Consider the following 24,734-nt stretch of genomic DNA (forward strand, 5'->3'; position numbering starts at 1 on the left):
TGTATCTGTATCTGTATCTGTATCTGTATCTGTATCTGTATCTGTATCTGTATCTGTATCTGTATCTGTATCTGTATCTGTATCTGTATCTGTATCTGTATCTGTATCTGTATCTGTATCTGTATCTGTATCTGTATCTGTATCTGTATCTGTATCTGTATCTGTATCTGTATCTGTATCTGTATCTGTATCTGTATCTGTATCTGTATCTGTATCTGTATCTGTATCTGTATCTGTATCTGTATCTGTATCTGTATCTGTATCTGTATCTGTATCTGTATCTGTATCTGTATCTGTATCTGTATCTGTATCTGTATCTGTATCTGTATCTGTATCTGTATCTGTATCTGTATCTGTATCTGTATCTGTATCTGTATCTGTATCTGTATCTGTATCTGTATCTGTATCTGTATCTGTATCTGTATCTGTATCTGTATCTGTATCTGTATCTGTATCTGTACCTTTCATCATTTAAAATTTAATTTCACCTTAATATCACTTCAGACCAAGTTCTGGCATGTGCCTAAGCCGCCTGTCAAGCAACATTTTCATCAAATAATAGCTAATTAAGTTAAATGACTTGTCGATTCCTTTACTTTGCACTTCCACTTGGAAGCTGATAAAAATTATGAAGCTTCCTTGACAACGAACGGCATGCGCCTAAGTGTTGCATAATTGTTGCATGCACCCATTGAGAATGTCATACGCGCAGCTAACGAAGCGTCGACTCCAGGCAGGCATCAGGCAGGAGACATCAGGCAACAGGCAACATACAAAGTTGGCTGGCAGTTGCATCAAGTCGATGCTAATTAGGACGCCAGGGAGTCAGAGGACTCTAGCAGGACTCATCATCATCGTACGCAGCGCTAGACAAATTTGTAGCCTGACAGCACAGCTGATGACAGGCTGCCTCCAATGGCTGCAACTTTCAGCTGCCAACTTGCGACTGGCAAATGGGCAGCCCAGCGCTTCACATTTGCTGTCAGCAAATTTTCACTTCTTTTTTTTACTTTTGCACAGCATCTGCAACTTTGGTGCTGCTGCTCTTGCTCACAGACCAGGTGTCTTTAACATTGGCAGCCAGCAAATTAAGTAAAGTGTGTGAGTGTGTGTGTGTGTGTGTGTGTGCTACGCTAATTTTTGCAAGCAGCCAAAAAGTCGCATGCAGCGAAGCAGTCGACGCGTGCTTGGCAAAAATTAAAATGCCTGCAAACTCGAAAGGCAAATGGGAAATAAAGCAAAATCAAAGAAAGCATTGCACGCAGCAAGTATGATACATATAATGTACAGCTAGCTATATGCGGGCAGTGAAGAAGGTAAATTTATATAAAACAGAGGGAGTAAGAAAGAGAGAGAGAGAGAGAGAGAGAGAGGACTTGGGCATAGATATTCCAAGACATTTATCAGGCGTCTGCTTTGTGAATATGATTTTCCATAATGATCAAACTTTGCTTCAAATTGTCAGCAGCTTGCAAAATTTTTGTATATATACATATACATATTTAGTAAAAATATTATAGTCTCTTAAGAGTCTTCTAGGCCTAATTGATCAAGAATTTTATGTGACTTTCAAATAAGTAGATTATAAGGGATTTTATTTGCTAAATGCTCTGCTGTTTTCAATCAATATACTACCCAAAAAATAATTATTTAAGAGTAGTTTCGATTGTCTTTGGACAGGTTTTCTGCCCAATATTTAAATATATTATTCTAAATAATTTATTATATATTTGATACTTAAGAGTTTATCAATTTTCTGCCCGCAAGCATTTATTCTGAATATTTTTCTATGCCAAATCTCATATGAATTTCAGCACTCTGTGGTGCATTTAGATTACAATTAAATTTGTAAAATGTATAACATTTCTGGGGGATTACAAAAAGCGACTAACTTTATTTTTCACCTCAGTATTTTGTCAGCGAGTTCGTTATGAAGTTAGCAAACGGAGAAAAAAATTATTCAAGCCCGTATTCATTATTCATATGTCAAAAAAATAGCTGAAGAAAAAAAAAAAAAAAAAAAAATATATATATATATATATATATATATATATATATATATATATAAAGACAGAGTGTGGCATGTGGCTAAAAAGCTAAACAAAAATTGTTTTAATAAATGCAGCGGCGCGTCGTCTGCTCGTGCAAGTTTTCGCTGCCCGTTTCCCTATTCCGTTTTCCCTTTGGCTGGCCCTTGGCATTTACCATCCTCCATCTGGCGTCTGACTGTTGGTCAGTTGTGCAGTTGCATGCGGCACGCGCTGCCTTTTTGGCTCTGCCGCCTTGGCCGCCGCCGTTGACACAACTGTTGCCCCGGACAGAGTCGCCAGGCAGCCGGCAGCCGGCAGCCGGAGACGCGAACGGACACGGACGGATGCGGAGATGGGTCCGGGCGGCAGACACGGCTTGGTGGCCAAATGAAAAATCACAGCGCCGTGCCATCAACTGCTCAGCTAGCCCCATAACTATGCAAGGCAAGAGAATTTTTATTTTGCGGCTGCTGCTGCTGCTGCTGCTTGGTATGTTGCAAAGTCATATTCATTCGCTCATTCATTCATTCAGTTGAGAGTTGCAACACATTTTTATGTCTCCTTTTTATGCGCAAAGTGTGAATGTGAATGTGAATGTGAATATGAATGCTGCTCTACTCGTCGCTGTTGCTGTTGCTTCTTGTAACATTTTATTTCCATTTTTTTGTAGCATTTTCATTTCCTATTTGCACATTTTTCACTTCTGTCCGTTGGCTTTTTGATGCGTCCCGTTTGTGTTTTGTGCAGTTAAAAGATTTATAAATATGAATATTATACATTGTGGCATGAAATATGCAAATTCTAGAAATGGCCAAAGGAAATAGAAATGGTCAAAGCGGAACTAGCACCTCCTCGACAGCCGCCTTCATCTCTCCTTTCTCCCTCGCTCACTATCTTCCTCTCTCTCTCTCTTTCTGTATGTGCAGACCGCCCACTGTATCTTTTCAAACGATGTTTGCAGTTTATTTTTATTAAACACTTTTTTTTCAGTGCACGCAGATGCATTTAATGACCGACAACAGCAAAGGACACGAACTCCATCCCAACGGAGTTGCAACGAATGCTCGAAATGGTCCATCGAAAGAGCCGTTTTAAATGCCATACTAAAACAATCTGATAGAACAAGCTATAATTATTTATGGAGTGCATTCTGCTGAGCTTAAAATGTCTAAGCCGCTGGCTTATTCAATTGTTATGGCGACTTTACAAGTACTTTATTAATGCAGATTTTGTTATACATATGCATATACATATGTGGTTAACAAAGGCTTTGATACATTTGTCAACAGCTGCACAATCCAATATGTTTATGCATCATTTTTCATTTTTCTGTAACTGAACATATTTATCACTATTTTTATAAATATATTAAATGAACAATATAAAAATAAATAATACTAATTTTTAAAATAAAATAATAATAGAATAAAATTTTATTTTAAATGCTCCAACAACAATTAATAATTTAAAAGTCAATTTTAACTAATATATATTATACTTAATTTCTTATATTTTTTTTACAAATATAATGATTTTTACTGAGTTATACAAAAATTTAAAAAATGAAAATAAAAACGTGTTTACAGTAGAGCAACAAAATAAAAATAAATTATTTTTTTTTTTTTTTTTTTTTTTATATTACATCTTGAAACTTTAGAACCATCAAACATTTAGGAATATTAAAATATTGAAAAATTGCTATATTTCCTATCTTTTAATTTCAAGAGAAATAATTATCGATATATACATATATACACTTATAGGGCATACACTCTTCGACATAGCAGCATAACATTTTTAACTGTTAAATAATTAATTGCTGTTTATATTTTTTCAGCCATGTTATTGTTGTTATATTTCGTGCTTTAAATATTTTTTTTTACGCGTTTTTAAATGAAGTTATTGTTGTTGTTGTCGTCGTTTTTGTTTGGTAGCTATAAATCAGGGCATTTTAATGCAAATGCTGTTGCAATTTTATGGCTTAAATTAGCAATTGGCGGAGCGCGGCTATTGGCCATTAATATTTATTAACAGGCGGCGCATGATTAATGTGCCATAATAAAATTAGTTATACAAAAAAAAAAAGAGGAGGAAATAATGCATACAAAAATACAAATAAAAACAGACACAGAAAGTGCGCCATTTGACTTTCACAATTAAATAATTTAAAGTTCGCAATGCAAAGTTTAATTAATGTCAAATGTCAGCAATTATTCTAAGCCAAGAGAAACGCAAGGGCAAAGTGGTAGATGCCACTGGGTGGGGGGTGAAAGAAAGGGGGTAGAAGTGCTGCGTATAAAGAGCAGTGTGTGGTATAGCCGCAACATTAAAATCAATTAAATTATGAATGTAATTAAAATAATTTAATGGCAATGCTCTTACGGCCACTCGATGACAGCTGTAATATTCAATTTGATTACGCAATTGCAGTTAATTAATAATTCAATAAATAACGCAAAGGCCACTTAAAATTAGCTGTAAACAATTGTCAACGTTCATCGTTCGCACTTCAAATAGAATGAGAGATCACATAAATTATAGAACCTGACAGTGGGGAATTGGTGTCTGCACTCTATATGTAGGTGTGGGCAGACAAAACTAATTGAAAGCTTGACGTAAATAAAAGAAGGAGTAGCTGATAAAGTGATTGACCCTGAGTGTCGTGGTTGAAAGTCAGCTTAGAAATATAGTTAATTAGTATATGAATGAAATAGTTTCGCTTTGTAGTTTCAGCAAGATCTTAAAATATCGATGAGCTGTATAAGTGATAGATATGAAATGATTAACTCTACAGTGAAATATCAATAAGTGAAGTATACGACTGTACTGCAATCAAGTCTCTTGAACCTTAAACTAGATATGCACTAACACATCATGCTCTCATTATAAAATCTGACAGATTAGATACCTTTTAAATCCAGGTTTGGTACCAGAAAAATCCTATAACATGACCCAGTAGCAGACTTTTGTCAATTAAATAAATATTTAAAATATTCCAAAATTCTTAGCTTCAGTCTGAGATCAGAATTCCTATCATAATAGGAAATCTAAATGTTTACAGCTGATATTTTGAAAATAACAGCATAAATTAGTGAATAAATTTCATAAATTTATAAATGTATAACTTACGGTTTCTACATGCGTTTTAAATGTTTATTGATATGAAAAATAAATTAAATTATTTAAATTAAACTAATCGCAATTTAAACTGTATTTGAATAGGCAGTGACAAAGTAAAGTAGATGTTTATGCGTAAATATATTACATATACAATAGTGGCAAAATCACACATCATTAAATTTGTATTTATGTATTTTCAATAGAAAAATAATTTGATTATACTCTAAATATTATCTGAATACATATTATTCGTATTAATATCATTCCATATCTAATGCTCAGCTGTTGCCCTACTCTAAACAAAAAGTAATATCTGTAAACTCTTCCCATAAAGTTGATTTTCCAACTATATACAGTGCCATCAACACATCAACGACAGATAGACATATCTATTTTATTTAGATTACATATCGTGTCTCTTCAATAGATTTACGTACACCTCACCAATTGAAGCTCAATCAGAGCCCAACTTGCTGACTACTATAAACGCTTGAAGTACGAGTATTTTGCTGGCTGGCAACTAAAGTATGAGGTAAATCATCATTTGGTCTAAATGAATTCTCAAATGCGCCCATAAACTTCGTGTCAGTCCTCAAAAGTTCTAAACAAGATGCGTGGCTGGTTTTACGATTCGGAGTTTTATTTGCCACACGGTGCGCCTTCCCTCCTCTTCTCAATCTCATTCTCATTCACATTCACATTGACATTCGCATTCTCATTCACATTCTTATTCGCATTTTCCCATTGACTATGGCAATTCACATCACAGTTCGGTCTGACAGCTCACATTGAGTGCGAGCGGGAGAGAGAGAGAGAGAGAGAGAGAGAGAGAGAGAGACTGCGTGGAAGATACTCAAAAACTTTGATGGATTTGTATGCTTCATGCCGCTTCGCGATGCTATACAGCGAGTACAGTGTTTTTTGGGTTGGGATTATGTTAATATCCGAGTTGGAATTAGCCTGCAAAGGATTTCGCTGCGTGTGCTGCATTAAAATTTATCGACTGAGTGTCTATATATGACTGCGGAGTATGTAAATTGATTGTGGCTGCCGGGTAAGCCGCAAGGCTTCAGCTCTCTCTCTCATTCTCTCTCTCTCTTTCTTTCGTGCACTCGTTAAGTTTCCGTCTTGGCACAATTATGACTTTTAGCAGGCAGCTGTGAGTGGCCTCATCTGGCCAGCGGGGCTTTTAGGGTTTTACGACAGCGACATAAACCCCACAAGTGGCCACAATGCAATCGTAAATTTTTGCGACTGCAAATCAAATTAGTGCAGCTTTCTCTCTCGGGCCATATATACAACACACACACAAACATACAAACGTACATTTATGGAGCTAATACACACGAAATATATGCACAACATTTTCGTATTCGCATGCGGCTGGATGCATTTGTTAGGCAAACCACAGTTGGGCAAGATTTGAGATAAGTAAAAATATAAAAGAATGCATAAAAAATACATATGTATATGAAAATATTTACACGAATTCATAAATCAATATACATATAATTATTAGGAAATTAAACTCATAAGTTAATTAAATAATTATTTATTTACTTGTACCTTTATTTAATTTTCATCAACTTAGTTCACTTAAAAAGCAATGTATATTATTATTATAAATATTATTCTTATTTTAGTTTATTTATATGTAAAAAGTTGAACACAGCAAGAAAAGAAATAGCAGTGTCAATTTCATTGAAAGGTTTTTTAAAGGTCCAATTAAAATAAATAAATAATAAATATTTAAAAAAAATAAATAAATAAATAAAAAATTATATTAAATAATAACGAAAATAATATTTTAAAAATTTGTAAAATAAAAAAATGTAAATTTTATTTTAGGCACTCACAATGGAATTTTTTGTTTTTATTTATATTAATTTTAGAAACTTTTATACAAAAATCAATGTGTGTGATTTTATTATTTTAATGAGCCTTATTACTTATAATAATTGAAAATTTTTGACTTTACAGAATTATTTAACCGTTTTATGTACTTGTCTGCTTAAAAATAATATTTAAAAAATATCCAATTAGTTCGCATGCTATATAGCTAACCTATCCGCATACTTTGCCGCTAGACAGGCCAATAATAACGCTTAATGAGGAAATATTTAGATCATTGATTAGCAGCTGGTTCAATCTAGTTATCTACTGCTCTTTGAAATTTTGTAATATTTTTGTAAAATTCAATTGAAGTACTGCCTTGAATTTGAATTTTATTGAAACAGTTTCGTTTTGTATTTGTTAGCTGAACTGCATTTGCATTTGCTGATAATTGCTTTCCTCCTACCTCTCTCTCTCTCTCTGTCTTTCTCTCTCTCTAACTCACCTATCCCCATCTCTCTCTCTCTCTCTCTCTTTCCCTATCTGTGCTACCTATTAAAATGCCATTTCATGTGCACATTGAGATATTAATGCAATTAAGTGCCTGCGGTAGCAACGCCTGCGGCTTATTGTAGCATACTTTTCAGCTCCTGCAAATGGACTGTGTGGATGTGTGTGAGTGCGTGTGTGTGTGTGTGTATGAGTTACGTTGAATTTTGCATATTTGATCGATAGACGGGAAAAACTTGACTTGGCATTGTGTTGCTGCCATGTTTTATAGAGTAGCTGCTGCAGTTGTTGTTGTTGTTGTTGCTGTGGTTGTTGCTGCTGCTGTTGATGCTGCATAGAAATGCGAGCGATGCGTATTGCCCAGGCCACGATGCCAGCGGCAGTCAATTTTCTTGTTTACAATGGCTGCCACACACACACACACACATGCACACGCATACGTGCGCACATACACTATGACAAATAACAAACAATTACAACGGCGCGGCGCTTGTCTCTCAGTCGTTGTGGTTGTTGCTTTGCGCCGCAATAAATACAATTTGCATGACAAAATAGCAAACAACGGCAACTTTTGCATACGTGCATGTGCATGTGCGTGTGTGTGTGTGTGTGTGTGTAAGCGTCTGCAGGTTCACTCAGCCAAACAAAACTACACACAAAAACAATCAACTGCCAGGCCGTCCAAACAGCAACAGCAACAGCAGCCACAGCAACAACAACAACTTCAGCTAGGCTTTATCCTGAGCTGCAGCTGCTGTTCTGCTTCTGCTTCTGCTGCTGCTGCTGCTTTTGCTGCTACTGCTCCTGCCTGCTGTTGCCACACCTACCTTTTGCCCCTTCCCGCCTGCTGCTGTTGTGCGGAGCAACTTATGAATATTCAATTTTACATAAAAGATTTTTGTTGTTGTCGTAGTTGTTTGTTGTTTTGATTTCTTTTCAGCTTGCAACTCTATATCTCTTTCACTCTCTCTCTCTCTCTCTCTCTCTCTCTCTATAGCAGCCTTTAATTCTCCTTCTCGCCTCCTCTGCTTTGCTCAGCCACACACTTCACTGGGCCAAAAAGACTTCACTATGAAATGTGAAAAATATTGGATAGGCTAGAAGACCAACTGGCCAGTGAAACAACAGTAACAGCAGCAGTTCCATACACTGAGAATAATTTTAAGAATATTTTTGTAAATTAAAGTAAATATAATAATCTAGAGAAAGTGAAATATTGAAAGTGAAGTGAAGTGAAGAAGCATCAATTAAGCAGTGACACAAATAAAATCTTAACACATCTATTTAGAATGAATACAATTAATAAAAGATTTAAAAGTATATATAAAATATATTTGTATTTAGCTTAAAGGATTTATACCTTAAAAGTTCAAAGCACTGAAAAAAAAATTAATAATATTAAAATGGGTAAAAAAAATATTAATAATATGGGTAAATAATATATTATTATAGAAGAGATGATAGATATAGATATATAAATATATAATTAATTAAACAAATTATAATTAATTTAAAAAATTATATTATAACAGTTATATTTTATATGCAATTAAACTGAATAATTATTATAATTAAATTAAAAACTCTACGTTTATATTTCTTTATATTCCATCAATACAAATGTATTATCTTTCTTTCAAGGAAAGATCCGCTGTTCCGCGGAATATATAAAATGCGCTTAATATACAACTAATTTATTTTCTAATATTCATACAGTTAAGTTCACTTTTCAAACACAAAAATTTTGCCGAGCTTATTTATCAAACATTGTACAGACTCCTCAGGGAATACCTCAACGTAAAATTTCGTTTCATCAAGTCAAATGATTTCTTAAAAAAAAAGGATTACTATTCTTACCAAATTGTTGTTATAATTAAGCTGACATCTATATACACATATATATGCATCAATATATATATACGTTTGTCCCCACAACTATGCAGATATAGAAATATATATATATACAGATATGCTAGTCCAGATCGATATTCTTAGCCAAATAGGTGCCGCCCGTTTGCAGCTTCGACATGTTCATGTTGACCAGGGATTTTAATAGATCGTCCATGCTAATGACCAGCTCATTTTCGTCCACCGTACTCGCATCGATGACGCAGCTGCCCTCCTTGATCATCAACTCCCGTATATATTGCCGCATGCGATAGATGCTGGCGTGGCGGCACAACTCCCGCAAATCCGAGCCCGAATAGCCGGGCGTCAGGTTGGCTAGGCGCTTCAAGTCGACGGTGGGATGCAGCTGCTCCTGCTGCAATATCACCTGGAGTATGGCCAGGCGCTGACGCTCCAGCGGTGGCCCAATGTGAAATTGTGTGGCCATGCGCCGCAGAATCGCCTTATCCAGGTCCTGCGGCCGATTCGTCGCCCCGAGCACCAGGACCGAACAGTTGGAGCTGCTCAGCAGACCGTCCCACAGCATCATAAACTGGGTCTTCATCATGGCCGTCGCCTCGTGATCGGCGGCGGCGCGCATGCGCAAGAATGATTCAATCTCATCGATGAATATAATGCAGGGCTGCAGTTTGTGGGCCAGTGTAAAGACGGCGGCAGCCAACTTCTGCGACTCACCATACCATTTGTCGGTGAGCAGCGCTACGTCCAGATTGATGAAACGCATGTCCGCCTCCTTGGCCATGGCCTTGGCAATCAAGGTCTTGCCACAACCGGGTGGTCCATAGAGCAAAACACCTTTGGGAGGTCGCCACAGCTGGGAGCGCTGAAACAGATCTCTGTGCCGCACGGGCAGCACCACGGATTCGCGCAGCTCCTGGATAACCGAGTCCAAGCCGCCAATATCCGACCAACTGACATCGATATCGGCGGGAGCAATCAGATGTGAAGCTATCATCAGTTCATAGCTATTGAAATCGCTTAGCTTCAGCTTGTTGCTCTGTCCGGTCATCTCGTTCAGTTTCTTCAGCTGGATCTGGGCCAGCCGCTTGGCCTTCTTTTTGGCCTTGCTGGTCGGATCCACGGAGCTAATTATCCACGTGGCGCAATAATAGGTAACGATGGCTACGATGCCGATGCGCACCAGCTGCGTTACTAGTTGATAGCCTGTTCTACTGGGTCCCTCCATTGTCAATTTACAACTATTATAAAAACACATATTCACAAGTAGCACTCGAAGACAGGAATGCGACGCAGCTTGACAGCTGCTACAACGTAACAATTATAACCAAAATTTCCAAATAGAGATTTACAAAAAAAAAATTATAAACAAACTTTTAAATAGAGAACTGACAAAACGTTTTTAATATTGACAAACAAGGAAAAGATATGTGAGTGTGAAAATTCTTAGAATTCATTAAATATTGCTACTCTTAACTATAATTAATAAATTAAAAATATTAATAAAAATATTTAAAAATAAATATAACTATCACTAAAAATTAAGCACTTGCAATAAAGAAAATTCCTTTGCATTTTCTTTCATTATTTTCCTCCCACTTTGCGCTGATTCATGCTGCCTAAATGCATTTCTCTCAGTGTATATACGCTCTTTTCTTTTTCAGCAGCAGCGCTTTGGCTCGACTTCGCTTAATTTTTGTTTAACTTTTCCTGTTTGCTCTGGCCCTGGCCAAGCAAAAAATGTTTTCTAGTTTAGCATCTTTTAGCGGAAGTCAATGTAACAAAAGATAAACTTGTCCAGCCAGCTGCTACTGTTACAGCTCCTGCTGCCGCAGCACCTCCTGCTGCTGCTGCTCCTCCTGCTGCCACTGTTTCTGTTTCTTCTTCGACTTGTTTGTATTGAATTGTATCGGGTTTGGGGCAAGCTGCAAACCGTTCAGCAGCACAAGTATTAACTAAACACTGCAGCAATTTATCTTGCTCGAACCACAGTCCAGGTCCAGGTCCAGGTCCAGGTCCTGGTCCAGGCGCTTCACTCTCGTGCCTCTAAGCCAAACTTCGCAGCTTTGTCCAGCTATGGGGCGCACGCGTAGGTCAGTTTTGTTTTAAAGTTTTCTTAAGTCGCAACTTACATGACTTCAGGGCCTTTAGTCCCATTCTTCCGCCCCATCCCCGTCCCCATCACCATCCACAGCCCCTAGTGGCAGCTCCAGCCGCTTCAGCGTAAGTCGCATCGCGCTGTTGTTTTTTGCACTTCCTTCCGCATTACAAAAGAATTACTCAACACAAAATGTCTGGCCGAAGTTGGCCAAGATGAAATGCTGAATATTCGCGAGCGCCAGGTGCCAGACAGCCTTTATTAGCGTGCCACAACAAAAAACACAAAAATACCGAGAACTAGACAAACATAAATAAAACAAATCTCTAGTTGCTCGTTTATTACAAAAATATTTTCTAGATGGTTTTGCTTTTAAATTACGAAAGAGTAGGTCGTAGAAGTTGGGAATGTACCGAAGAATTTTTATTACTTTTGTAGTAAATTAAAAATTTTAAATATTAAATTTTTAAGGTCCAACTAATTTAACTTAATTTTAAATATTTTAATTAATAAAAATTTTTTAATTTTATTAAACTGGATAATTGTAATTTTGTTTACAATAATATTTTAAAATATAATGCAAGTTAACTTCAAATTTATTAAATCAATAGAATTTAATTTATAGCAATTGAAATAAAAACAAGTAAGAAAACTCTAGTCGATGGTGCTCGACTACGAGATCCCCTGAACCCTTCGAGCAATAGCTATTTCAATAATTTTTCGCGTCTTTCTGCTTACACAAGAAACACGCATACACACACACACACATATACACACACACTTTAGAGATTAATTGTTTAATAACTTTTTTGTCGACATACGATTTATTAAAGTATTTGAAATACGCCTTTTACAAAGGTGATGGTGAGGGGGTGGATATAGGGGTGGGGGGAATTTGAAATTATAAAATTGTATAAAATGCATATCAATATACATTCAAAATTTGGAGACTGTAGCTCTAAAGATGTAGGAGATATAATTTTATAACTGACTTTCGATAAGGTTGAAAGTCTCTAGCTCTTATATCTTCTGAAATCAACGCGTTCATACATACGGACAAGACCAAATCGACTCAGCTCGTCGCTCTGATCAAGAATATATATACCTTGTGGGGTCTGCCACGCCTCCTTCTGCCTGTTATATACATTTCAACAAAACCATTATACCCTGATTTCCCATTGAAAATGGGTTCAGGGTATAACAATATTAATGATTTTCCAGCTGATTTTCTTACAGTAAAAGTTCTGAGTTAAATGTAGCCTAACTTAGTTTTAGATATGTTAATAAGGTTTTCCAACTAAAGCATAAATAAAATCTTTTAATTACTCACTGAAAATTAATACAAAATAAAAAGTAGTTAAATTAAATTAAGTACACATTAACAAAATTTTATATAAATGTAAACACTATTTAATTATTTGGACTGTAATAATGTAATTTAATAAATAAATGAAAATTAAATTTACAACCCAATTTACAATACAAATAATGTAATATAACAAATAAATATTAATAAATCATAATTGTATTAAGAAATTGAGATATTAAATTACAGTACAATTATTAATTATGTTTAATAATAATAATAATTATTAAATAATAATCAAATAAAATAAATGTTTATAAATTTAAATATTTAAAATTGTATGCATTAATTTATAGAATAGAAATATTTATCTAGAAGTTGTAATACTTTATTAAAATATTTCCAGTTCCTATAATATTTAAAGCCATATTTTCAAATTGTACTCACAATGTCTTCTAATTTTGTTCTATTCAAATTCTTAATTTAGTAATATTATCAAAAAGGTTTCTCCATTTCCTCAATGTCTTTCTCGCCTAATCCTTGCTCATGAAAATCAGGTCAGTTTCCAAAGCCTTTGCTTTGCTCTTATGAGCAACAACAGCAGCAGTCCAGTCTGATATCTTTCTAGTTTCATGCGGACGTATTTGAAGCAATTTCTTTGCGCTTTTGGGGCTCAGGCATCTTATGCTTAAGCTCGTTAGCGCTCGTCTCCTTATTCTTCTGCTGGTCTCGCAGCTACTTTTCAAGAGTTCATAAAAATCACTTCAACTGTGCAATATTTCATGATTTTGCGTCAATCTCTTCAGCGCCGCTCAACGACATTCAAAATGTGGGCGTGAGCGTGGGTGTGGGCATGGTCTAGGTGCTGCTGCTTCTGCTTTTACTTGAACCTCTCTTTCGTTTCCTGTACCAAACTCTTTGGCCTTTGTGAGCGTCAAGTTCGCTCGTTCGTTCTACTGAGCACACGAAAATTTAATTATGTAGCTTGTTGTAGTTGTTGTTGCTTTTTGTTGTTGTTGCAGCTCCCACTGTTGCTCACAGCAACTGCAGCCACTATCACTCTTTGGCTTTTGTCGCAGTTAGAATAGAATCTTGTAACAAAAAAAAGGCTAAAGAGTGAATTTTATAATATATAAAAATATATATATATATAAATAATATAAAAATTTCGTTTTCGTTGAAATTGTGATTCACTTGAATTGTTGTGCTGCAGTTGCAACTATTGAGAATTCTGTTGAAGTGAATTGTATTTTTAGTATATGGTGAAATTAATTTAAAAATCAAGCCGATGAAACTAAGCTGTAAAGTGTAACTTGCTTCAAATATTCAAAGCTTTTAAATTGGTAATTTATTGCTTTTTAATACATCAATTTATTGCGAATGGGCTTATAATGTGTATAAGTAGTAATTTAAAATTAAAGGCTTTTGCGGCGAAAATAAAGAAGAAGAAAAATCCCTATGAATAGTAATATCTAAACAAGTTATTTAAAATTCTAAGTGTAATAAAAATGATCAAAATCAGTAATCAAAAAATCATCAATCAATGATCAAAATATCATTCTCTTAACATAAAATTGCAAATGCAATCAAAATTACCAGAATTCATTTATTATCATTTGCTTATTAACATAGAGCATAATTATTAAACTATTCCTTAAAAATTATGAGTATAATTATTACAATTCTGCTTAATTTATATGAACTTTATTCAATGTCTAATTATTTACCTCAATTATGAGAAGCACTGCACGACTGAATTCCAAACGATCAGAGCAACGACTGAAGCTGCCTTGCAGTCTACAGTCTTTTATATAGGATGCAACTCCCACTCAGACTCAGACTCAAACTCAGCTCTCGGCACCTTTCTCAGAGTTGCTTTACACACGATCATTGAACGAGAAGTAAGAGTGCTTTCTATACCAAAAACTATTGCTACACACACATACACAACTCTTCTTCTGCTTGGGGCGGCAGGTATATATTGCATATATATTGTAAGATGTATATTGAGACTAGACAAAGAGAAACACTAGTTCAAGAATATTTATTTACACAGCATATCTGCGATATCTATAATGAGTATTTATGTAAACTTTATATAGGTATATAAATCTCATTAAAATATATTCATATTCATTCAACAATCAATATATATCAATATATATGATATACCATATATAATTATATATAAAAATATATTCATAATGACGATTCTCCTCTCGGCTACAAATGAAAGAACAAGCCTTTAAGAGAAAATCTTTTCTATTGCTTTGCCATTTATTATTCTGAATTCGAACGAAATTTGGAACGGAATCCGAAGAGTGAACAAGTAATTTCCATAAAGTACAACTCGTTAGTCCATAAAGTCAACACACATCAACTTCATCTCCCCCTCCCGCAATATCTGATTAGAGATATCATTGTTTGTTCTTCACAAATCGTCTTTGAAATAGATGCTCGTTTCTTTTTGCGTAACTCTCGTCTCTAGCAACGATGTGGCTGAGCTCTCCGTTGAGGGTGCAACGTAGGTGTGTCTTCTGTCCTGAATGTGTGCCTGGATCTTGCTATAGAGCGCATCCACGTGTGGTGCCACGTAAATGTCCAATCGCACACGACTCTCGAGCTCATGCAGCAGCCGCTCGCAGTGATCGAACTGGTTGTTGAAAAACTTGGCCAATATGTCCCACATGATTGGCGACTGAGCAAAGAAGGGCTTGAATTTCTCGGAGTTGAAGCAGCCCAGCCGTAGCATCTCCGGCTCCAGGGTGGCCAGGCCACACAGACCCGCATAGATTGCCACATCCTGGGGCGCCACGATCTTATTGTAATCGTACTGATCGTAGGGCGTCAGCAGGAAGCAGTGCGCGGCCGTCTTGTAGATCTTGAGACTCATGTTGGCCAGGCCAGCGGCACAGCTGAGCTGGGCGGGCACGGAGCGCGCCAGGTTAGGATAGCCCAGCGCGTACTGCTTGGCCTCGTCAATGTAGCTGAGCACATGCCACCAGTTGGCCATGAAAATGGAGACACGTATTAGATTGCGAAACATTTCGATCACATTGTCGCTGCTGGTGCAATAGGGCCGGGTCCGGGCGTAGAACTTCACGGCCATTTGCAGATTGCCGCTCTTCACGTGGTAGTCGCCAATCTCCTCCAGAACGCGACGCACATAGGCGCTGCCCGAATTCGATTTCTTAAAGTTCAGCTCAGCATCGAGCTCCTGCAGCAGCAGCGTTGCCTCCATTGTGTTGTCCTCCACCCAGTATGCGTCGTATTTGTGCGCCTCTCCGCTCTCCCTCTTGGCCTTGCCAGCTTGCCCGGAGGCAGAGCCCGAACTGGACGAGGCCTCGTCAACTGCTTCGGCTTGGGCCTCGGCCACGCTCATGCTGCGCTCCCGCTCAGTGCAGAGCGTGCGGTACAGCTCCTCGTACATCTTGACATTGTACGTCTTCTTGACGTGAATTATGGCCAGCTCCAGGGCTTCCATGCGCAGCTTGGGACACACCTGCGCTATAAACCGCAATCGAATCAGACGGGCAATATCCATATAGCGCTTCGCATAGCTAACCAACTCAATTTGCGGATCCTCAACAATGGGACACTGAGAGACTGTCGTTGCCCGCACCAAACTCCTCTCGTTCTCGCTGCACATCAGCGATACCGACCCGGAAATCATACCTATGTAGATACGACAAATGCTCTGTGGGAATATTTCAAATAATTTGTGTTGAGTATAAAGAATATAAAATAACAAAATTCCAGATGCTTAGGACGATGTTTACCAGATCGCTGTAAAGTTCTTTAAGCCGAAATTCGTTGATGGATGAATTGAGTAAAGAAAAGACAAGTTTTTAGTTAGGCTAGAGTTGTTTCGATTGTTAATGTGGTAGCCATAGCCTGATAGTTTGGTAACAGAAAAAATACATATCATAGTAGGCAATCGAGATATAGTACAGTAGAATGCGATTATACCGACGCTCAAGGCACCGTAGCTATACCCGGAAGACGCTATAACCATATTATTTTACTCATATAAGTTAAGCGGAGTCGTTATAGTCGGACTCTACTGTATTTCCACATTACTGAGTTACCTCAAAATAAATCATATCTAACTCTTTCTGGAAATTTCCTATGCAGTCCACAGAATGTCATCAAATTGGCTACACGCACAGCTCCTTTTCTATTTCTCTCTTCTCTCAAACTATTCTCAATATATATATATATATATACATATTTATTCATTTCAGATTCTCTTTTCGTGTTGAAGACGATGGCGTACAAGTGTTGCCAGCTACAAGAAATTTGTACGCTCGAATAATCTGCTATTTAACAGCAAATCAAACATGCGTGCTAGCCAATCTGACCGCCAGGTGACGTGACAAGCTGCACTTGTGCACGTGTGTGGCACACAGAGACACAGGGTTTCAGAAACTTGAGCTGTGCAGCAAATGCTCATGTATCTCTGCAGATGGGCAGCCGCTAACAATTGTGCACAAGCAAATTCCATTACGAAGATACAAATCAAATTGGCAAATCGAATTCAATGCCGCAGACGGGGCAGGTGTCGATGGGTCGCTGGGAGCTGGTTGCCTTTCCTAGCTAGTTGGCCAATAGGGGCTAGCAACCAAAAAAAAAAAGAAATGTATGCAAAAATCAAATTACCCGAGCTTGAAAAATCGCAGACATCAGAGACACATAAATCAGGGGAGAGCCAAAAACTTCAAAAGCCAAAAAAAAAAAAAAGGAAAGTGGAAAAGTAGAAAAGAAAAATCGAAACCAAAGAAATTGTTACCGCTATTTAACGGTTTATTGATGCGTCGCTTTAACTGAATTTATTGGCCTGCTCGTTGGCCATTTACCAGCGACAGTCCGCCCCCACCCCTTGCCCATAACTCTTGACTGAAGTGGAAATGCAAAATGTGAAACTTAAAAAACGTGCAAAATGCTTAAAATTGATTTGACTCTTTGGTACTCCTGGAAGCCCATTTCTCAGTTGCGGCCAGGCCGGGGCGTTAATGCCGTTGCCAGTCAGAGATCCATAGAAAAAAAACATGCCAAAAGATAAAAGCAAACGAATGAAACAATATCGCTTTTGCATACCTGAATTTCCTTATTAATCTTTGCTTTGATAGTGTGACTGATAAAAGGGAAAGGGAAATTGTTGTTAATATTGTTGAGATAGAAGCATAAATATTGGTTGAAGGAAGTTGACCCGGACTAATTTTGTAGTGAAATATTCGGTTGTTAGGCTTAAAAATTGTTTTTTTTTTTTTTTTTTTTCTTTTATCAGTAAAATCAGATAATAATTAAAAAAAAAAAAAAAAATTAACAAAAATATATATATATATAAAAAAAATAACAAAAAAATTATTTTGTCGGACGCTACATTATGCCCATAATAAAAAATAAATACAGTATAATACTAACCAAAGTCATTGAGAATATATCAGTAACTTAATTTTTATTGATCTTCAACTATCGGGCTCTGCCCTCTAATTTTTTTGAGTTTCATATTAAAATATATTTAATTTCAAAATTTAATAAAAAGCAGAATGAAAGTGAGTTGACATACAATGCTAAATATTTGCAATGTTAATAAAGTACCTTGTATAAAACAAAGTAAAATACCTCAGGTCATGCTAAAAAAAAAAAGAAAACCCAGCTCTATTCACACTCCAGGAAGTCTTTTGATATCGCTCGCCTCTTATATAGGCGAGTCTATCAATTATCGTCTGATAATTACATTTCAGCTCAAACAAACTTCACGCTAAATTGTAGCCGGTCGGAACGTGGAGGGACTAGGGCGGGGAGAGTTTTTGATTAAGAGATTGCAGCCGCAGCGACGATGTGAAGCCGAACGACAGCCGACAGCAATCACAGTCGCAAAATGTTTGCAATTGGCATGTAATATAGGTGGCGGGGATGAGAGGGGGAGCAGAGCCAGAGGTCAGATGGGAGACGGGAGACGGCAGAGGCGGCATCGCTTTCAGTTTGACACTTTCGACGCGTGCAAATTTCTAATTTCATTAAAATTTGTTCGTTCCGTCGCACAGCAGTGAATGCATGGCTGTAACGCTGCTCAGACGTTGACAGACACAAATTGACAATAGACGTCAACACATGAGCAGCGAGCGGCCGAGAGAGACAGAGAGGTGGTGGGCGTGTTCTCTTCTGGCTGGACGACAGCTTTGGCAATCAAAATGCGCCGATCAAAGTACAAAATCGATTTTAATTGCAATCTAGCGACGCTTAGCGCTCGATTGTCGGTCCAGTTCGGAGACGTGCAGTGGGCGTGGCCTGTACAGGCCACTGCAGTGGTATGCACGTGTGTGTGTGTGTGTGTGGCAATTGCTTTTTGCAACGGCGACGCGACAGTAGCCACGCAAAAACAAAAAAAATACCCAGCGAAATATTGAATCAAAATTTTGAATGGCCCAGCGAGATTCGCTTTTGCACGACGTCCACGTCAGACATTGTGCCCATGTTTTGACTAATGTGACGCCATTTATAGTGCTGTCTACTCCACACCCACACGCGCTCACACACATATGCACAGAGAGTAGATTCAAAACCATTAAATACTGCACTGCACTGCAGCGCATTGTGGCGCGTAGGCAACCGATCTGCATGTCAAATTTACAAGAGCCCAATTAGGCCACGCCTACACTTACCAAAAAAAGGCAAGCAAAAATAATTTGACTGCGCAGAAAAAAAAACCGGCGAGCTTCATCAGACGAGACATTAATTATCGACGCAATAACAAGGACAATAAAAATGAAATGAATAGACTCGATGCTGCTGGCATTAAAAGCACAGCAAATCGATTTCGGCTTCTTTAAAGAGCATTAAAGCACTCAAATGATAATAATAAAATATATTATAAATTTAAATATATAAGTTAAGACTATCGACTATCTCCTTAGCCTCCTTAGGCTAGAGAATCCAGAGAATCCAGTCAGACATTCAAGAGGAGGCCCCAACTATTAGAGCTGATATAGATCAGTTCATATTAAGACGAGAGAGAGTTTAGAGAGTTTATTAATAATATTAAAAATATTACACACAGCTATTTATGTTCATGAGAACCTAACTCAGCGCCCCTAATCACTACTACTCTAGTGGGGGAGCGCTTAACTTATATATATATACATATATCTTTATATATTATAATTGTTGCAAAAGTTCTCTTTAATTTTATTAAAATTTAACTCACTAGACTTTCGTTTTTAAATAGCTACCCTTTGCTGTTGAGCCCTGCAATTGTTTGCAGTGTAGCTGCAGAGCTATGCATTTATTTTTCAAGCACTTATTTCGCATTTTTGCATAGTCCTTTATTGTCCCTGCACTTGACTGGATGCACAAGGACAACGCGAAGCACTTTGCTTGTGCAGCACTTGAACCGCATTGTGCCGTTGCGTTCGTCTGTCATTCATTCTCATAATTACGATCAACAAAATGTGCAACAGTTTGGTTGCCACACTTTTGCGGCTATGTGTGAAATTTAATTATATTTCAATTTCATTTGCCACTCACCAACCCACTCAGCATCCACCAAGCTCCACCCACCGGGCACTAGCCACTGGCCTCATTTTTAGCACAGGAAATTAAGAGCAATAGACGAGCTGACGCCTCTGCGGTCTCTGGAGCTGCTGTAGCTGGACATGGAGACCTCGACTTAGTGCTTTCTGCTGTTGCTGCAATGCGTCACAGTGTCACGCCTCCAGCACAAACGCCCATTCGACCTGTGCCCTTTGTGCGTGCTGCTGTTGTTGTTGTGCTAATTAAGTTTGGTCTGTGCGTTTTATGTCTGTTGGCCTGAACATCATCTTCCCCGCCCAGCCGTCGAGGTGGGCGTGTGCGAGTTTCCCATTTTCTATCATTTTCTTTGCATTTCTTTTCCGCTTTGACAAGTTTTTCTCATAATGTTGGCATTAAAATAAAGTTTTTCTACAGATCTTTTCAGCCTCAAGTTACTGAGAGAACTTGTCCAGTTAACTTCTGGCCTTTGTGAACAGCATGAAAGCGTTTTCCATTTTTTTCTAATTTAGAATCATAATTTTTGTTGTTTCTTCTGTTTTGTGAATTTATGTTCATGTTTATGCCAATCTAAATGGAATTAAATTGCGTGGATATAGCTAAAAGGGTTAACATATAATAACATTATTTTTAATGACAACAGAATGCTTGGAGAAAGAATCGGAAAGCGGAAAAATAATCATATATATATAAGATTATTATTATAAATTTAGTATAAATATAGAAAAAATTAATATCCTAAAAAAATTAATGAAATAAAATAATAAATATAAATAAATAAGAATCGGAAAGCGGAAAAATAATTATAAATATATTATATTATTTTTATAAATGTAAGGACGAATTTCCTAAAAATATTAATGATGTAAAAAAATATGTACATACAAAATATTTTCGTAATAAGTAAATTTATTCAAGCAAAACCAATCAAATAAATCAAATAAATAAACAAATTGCTTTAAGCGATATCATGATTCTACTGAAAATTATTATTAATAGCAAATTTGTATTATTATCATTATTTACAGTTATTGCAATTTTAATGTCTCTTTATGCAAAAAAAAAAAGACTGATGTTTCCCTAGAGATAATTTAAATAAAAATTTGCAAACAATAAAATTAATGGACATCTAAATACAAGAAAAATGTGAAATTTTTAAAATAATATTTGCATATTTTTCTTGTATTTATATTTCCATTTTAATTTAATTTAATTGAGATAATGGAGAAAATATATAGAACTCAGTATCTAGTTTTTATACATATTAGCGCTAATAATAATTTGTTAATATAATATAATTAATTAATCAAAACAAATTTGAAAAAGGTTTTATTTTTAATTTATTTATTTATTTTTTTTTTTTTTCTTTTCAAAAAGCAATAAAAATATAATATACATAAATATATCAAATGGCATAAATACAAAAGCACACATATAATATATAAATACATGCAAATAATTATGAAATGAAAGTGAGTAAATGCCTCGAGGGCAATTGCCCCAAAACAGAGAGCGGGGAAAGCGCAATGTCTAGATGGATAATTGTTTATTTTCAGCACAATTTATTGCTGAATACACCTGCGGCTCGGCCAGACAGACATTCAGGCTAAAGACAGTTCAGAAATATATATACATATATATATTTATATATATAGGTGTATATAACCCCCAATTGCCCCTGGGGTTTGTATTGGATCAAATTGCATGCACATTTCATGCCTTTGAAAATGCCATTGGCTTCGGTCTCGAAAATATGCCAACTGTGGGCGAGGTTGTTGCTTGTGGGCCATATGCGAGTGTAAACTGGCTATAATTTGTATAGCAAACAGAGCAACTGTGTGAGAGAGGGAGAGTAGGAGAGAGAGAGAGAGAGAGAGAGAGAGAGAGAGAAATTGAGTGAGAGAGTGCGAACTAGTGACGTTTCAGTTTGATTTTAGGCCCCGATTCGGTTTGTTTTTGGAGCCGTTGTGTTGACCGTTTGGATCATGTAAATAAAACATTTAAACCGATTGGCAAATATTTGGCAGCTGCAGCGCTTTAAGCCAGCCAGCGTCGATGCTCGCACTTTAAGGACGCTCGCCCGAAGCCCATGGAGCAGGCAATAGCCCAAAACTCGACTAACAACAAGAACTATGGGCAACCTCGAGCGGCAAAGTTCAAATTCAATTACCTTTCAAATATTTGCATTTTGCGACACAAAGTTCCGTCATAATGTGCACAATGGCTGCCACTCGAATGCCACTTGAAAGCCAAGCGAATGGACGGCGGGTGAGTGGCTGGGTGGGTGAGTGGGTGTAGACGAACGGGTAGTTGACTATAAAGAACGAACCGACAACGGAAGGAGCACTCAAAACAGTTGCCGCTAATGTCGTTCTGCACGTCCAGGACGTCGTCCTTCTGCTGCGACTGCAGCCTTGTCGGGATCGCAGTAGCAGCAGCAGCAGAAACAGCAACAGCAACAACAACAGCAGCAGCAGCAACAATGACGTTAACTTTTGCCGCCTACTGCCGTCCCCTTTCAAAACAATTACAAAACAAAGGCCAACGCCAGCGCGGGGCATGTGGTTGTGTGTGTGTGTGTGTGAGTGTGCGTATGTGTGTGTGTCGGGCGCATAAAAATACCAAATAAGCCAATTTCGAAACAGAACTTGCTGCAACATTGCCAGGCACCCAGTGATTCCCCTTCCCATCAAGGAAGGGCGCAGCAGCCAAAGGTTTGGCAGTTTTTTCAATGCCAGCTCTGAGCAGTCGAGTGAGATAGTACTTAAAAAGCCTATTAGCTATGAGAGTGAATAGGAAATGGAATTAGTCAAAGACAGTTGTTCTTTATTTAATATATTTTCCTTTCTAAATAAAAATAAAGTCTGTTAAAATAACAAGACAAGTTGGGATAGGGAAAGTAAATGAAAGCGTGTGAGAGACTGATGCAAGATTTTGATATAATCAGAGAGACAGATTAATAGACAGAGCTAGAGCTAGCTATTCATTTAATATAGAAAGAGATAGACAGAGCCAAGCTTAAGATATAATTAAAGAGATTGATTGCTAGACAGAGATAGGGAAATATTTAATGGTAATATAATAGAGACGAATATTTTAAATATAAAGTCAGGATAGACAGTGAAATAAGCATAAGAGAAAAAAGTAGATATACCAGTGACAAAAATTTATATTTAAAATAGAAAGGCAAAGATGGAATGCATATTAGAAAAAGGGAAAGGTTGGGAAAGACAAGGAAATGAAGATGGTGGAAGATAAAATAAAGGGAAAAGATATAGCCAATGGGGTTGAAGGAATTGATATAAATGCAAGACACTATTAGAGAGATAAAAACTTCTACTAGGAGCGAAATAGACAGAACAAAAATGGTAAAGAAAGAAGAAAAAGTGTACTGCAGACTGAGAAAAAGAGGGCAAATTTGTAAAATACACAAAAATGTGAAATGTAAAAACAAAAATCACAGCTAGACTCAGATATATATAGAAAGTAAGCTTGAAAAACCACACAAAGCAGATAGCCGAAAAAAACGAGGACTGACGTGGGAGTAAGAATGACTTAGAGCTAATGATAGACTGACGGAGATATAAAAATAGATCTAATTATTTCGTATTTCATTATGTTCGTCAAACAAAATGTGACTTATTTACCTTATTCTAAATTTGTAGAGAATGCAAAATGTCGACTATGTAAACCCAAAATCATGTTAGTTTTATTTTATTTTACAGTGGTATATTTTATATTGTTTTTTATTTTAACTCCTTTTTTTGTGTTTGGCCACGCAAAGTTGAACGTGGACTGGGTGGCTGTCGCACGTAACTTTTGCTGCCAACTATGTGAAACGTTGTTGGAGGACCAATTTTTGGTATTGCTTTCTGTAAGGCTAGCCCTGCCGTCCTGCGCCCGCTTTCTCTGTCTCTGTTTGTCTCTCCGACTATGAGAGCAATGCGGGCGCATGTGTCTCGCTGCTGCTGCTGCTGCTGCTGCTGCTGCTGCTGCTATTGCAACAAAGTGCATTGAAAATTATTTCTTTTGTTTATTAAAATTGTTTTGCGAGCTTTATTGAAAATGAGACGGAAATGGCAACAGCTAACAGTTGGGTCCTTGGTTGCCATGAATCCCCAGGTCCTGCCCTTGGCCAGTTATGTGTTGTGTGTCTGAACGGCACGCACCTTGCCCTGGCGACTGACAAATTTTATGCTAGCTCCCTCTCTGTCTCCCTCTCTCTATCTGTGTGTGCGCGCGTGGGTCGAGCTGATACATGTGGCATGTTTTATGCATGTAGACCACGCCGTATCAAAACGAAAGACAGTTCCTAGTTGCCAGCTTATATTTACATGCAGAATTTTTCCTTCTCATACTGCCACGCATCAAATGAACGCGTGCTGAGTGCGCATTCTGGATTAAGGAGCAGGGGCAGAGCAGAGTGTCGGCGACGAGT

At 37.2% G+C, this 24,734-nt stretch overlaps 3 protein-coding genes across 5 annotated transcripts; 1 reads left to right on the forward strand and 2 right to left on the reverse strand.

Annotated features, from left to right (window-relative positions):
• Positions 1 to 2,071: 2,071 nt before the first annotated feature.
• LOC116803964 lies at positions 2,072 to 3,365 on the forward strand. Its single transcript, XM_032729310.2, has 2 exons — positions 2,072 to 2,519; positions 3,021 to 3,365. The coding sequence occupies exons 1-2, from the start codon at positions 2,120 to 2,122 to the stop codon at positions 3,185 to 3,187; spliced, it is 567 nt and encodes a 188-aa protein (XP_032585201.1). The 5' UTR covers positions 2,072 to 2,119; the 3' UTR covers positions 3,188 to 3,365.
• Positions 3,366 to 9,171: 5,806 nt separating this feature from the next.
• On the reverse strand, positions 9,172 to 10,763 carry LOC6576369 (outer mitochondrial transmembrane helix translocase). Its single transcript, XM_002002324.4, has one exon. It carries the CDS (start codon positions 10,615 to 10,617, stop codon positions 9,466 to 9,468), a length of 1,152 nt encoding a protein of 383 aa, XP_002002360.2. The 5' UTR covers positions 10,618 to 10,763; the 3' UTR covers positions 9,172 to 9,465.
• A 4,244-nt stretch (positions 10,764 to 15,007) lies between these two features.
• LOC6576370 (COP9 signalosome complex subunit 1) lies at positions 15,008 to 20,655 on the reverse strand. Of its 3 annotated transcripts, none has more exons than XM_015165139.3 (2): positions 20,294 to 20,655; positions 15,008 to 16,460 (listed from the first exon to the last, which is right to left on the reverse strand). In XM_015165139.3, exons 1-2 carry the CDS (start codon positions 20,306 to 20,308, stop codon positions 15,195 to 15,197), a joined length of 1,281 nt encoding a protein of 426 aa, XP_015020625.1. In that variant the 5' UTR covers positions 20,309 to 20,655; the 3' UTR covers positions 15,008 to 15,194. The 3 variants fall into 3 exon arrangements, with proteins under 3 accessions (XP_015020625.1, XP_043864834.1, XP_002002361.1); XM_044008899.1 differs by lacking the exon at positions 20,294 to 20,655 and adding an exon at positions 17,861 to 17,967; XM_002002325.4 differs by lacking the exon at positions 20,294 to 20,655 and adding an exon at positions 16,543 to 16,652.
• Between the last annotated feature and the right edge of the window lie 4,079 nt (positions 20,656 to 24,734).

This window comes from Drosophila mojavensis, unplaced genomic scaffold, assembly GCF_018153725.1.
Source record: "Drosophila mojavensis isolate 15081-1352.22 unplaced genomic scaffold, ASM1815372v1 contig_36, whole genome shotgun sequence".
In the NCBI taxonomy this organism is placed as follows: domain Eukaryota; kingdom Metazoa; phylum Arthropoda; class Insecta; order Diptera; family Drosophilidae; genus Drosophila; species Drosophila mojavensis.

Bases quoted from the DNA above. Each gene is read 5' to 3' on its own strand.
- LOC6576369 (XM_002002324.4), bottom strand. From the start codon at position 10,617: ATGTGTTTTTATAATAGTTGTAAATTGACAATGGAGGGACCCAGTAGA.
- LOC116803964 (XM_032729310.2), top strand. From the start codon at position 2,120: ATGCAGCGGCGCGTCGTCTGCTCGTGCAAGTTTTCGCTGCCCGTTTCC. The intron at 2,520-3,020 runs GTATGTTGCAAA...CTTTTTTTTCAG, and splicing joins GCTGCTGCTGCTGCTGCTTG to TGCACGCAGATGCATTTAAT.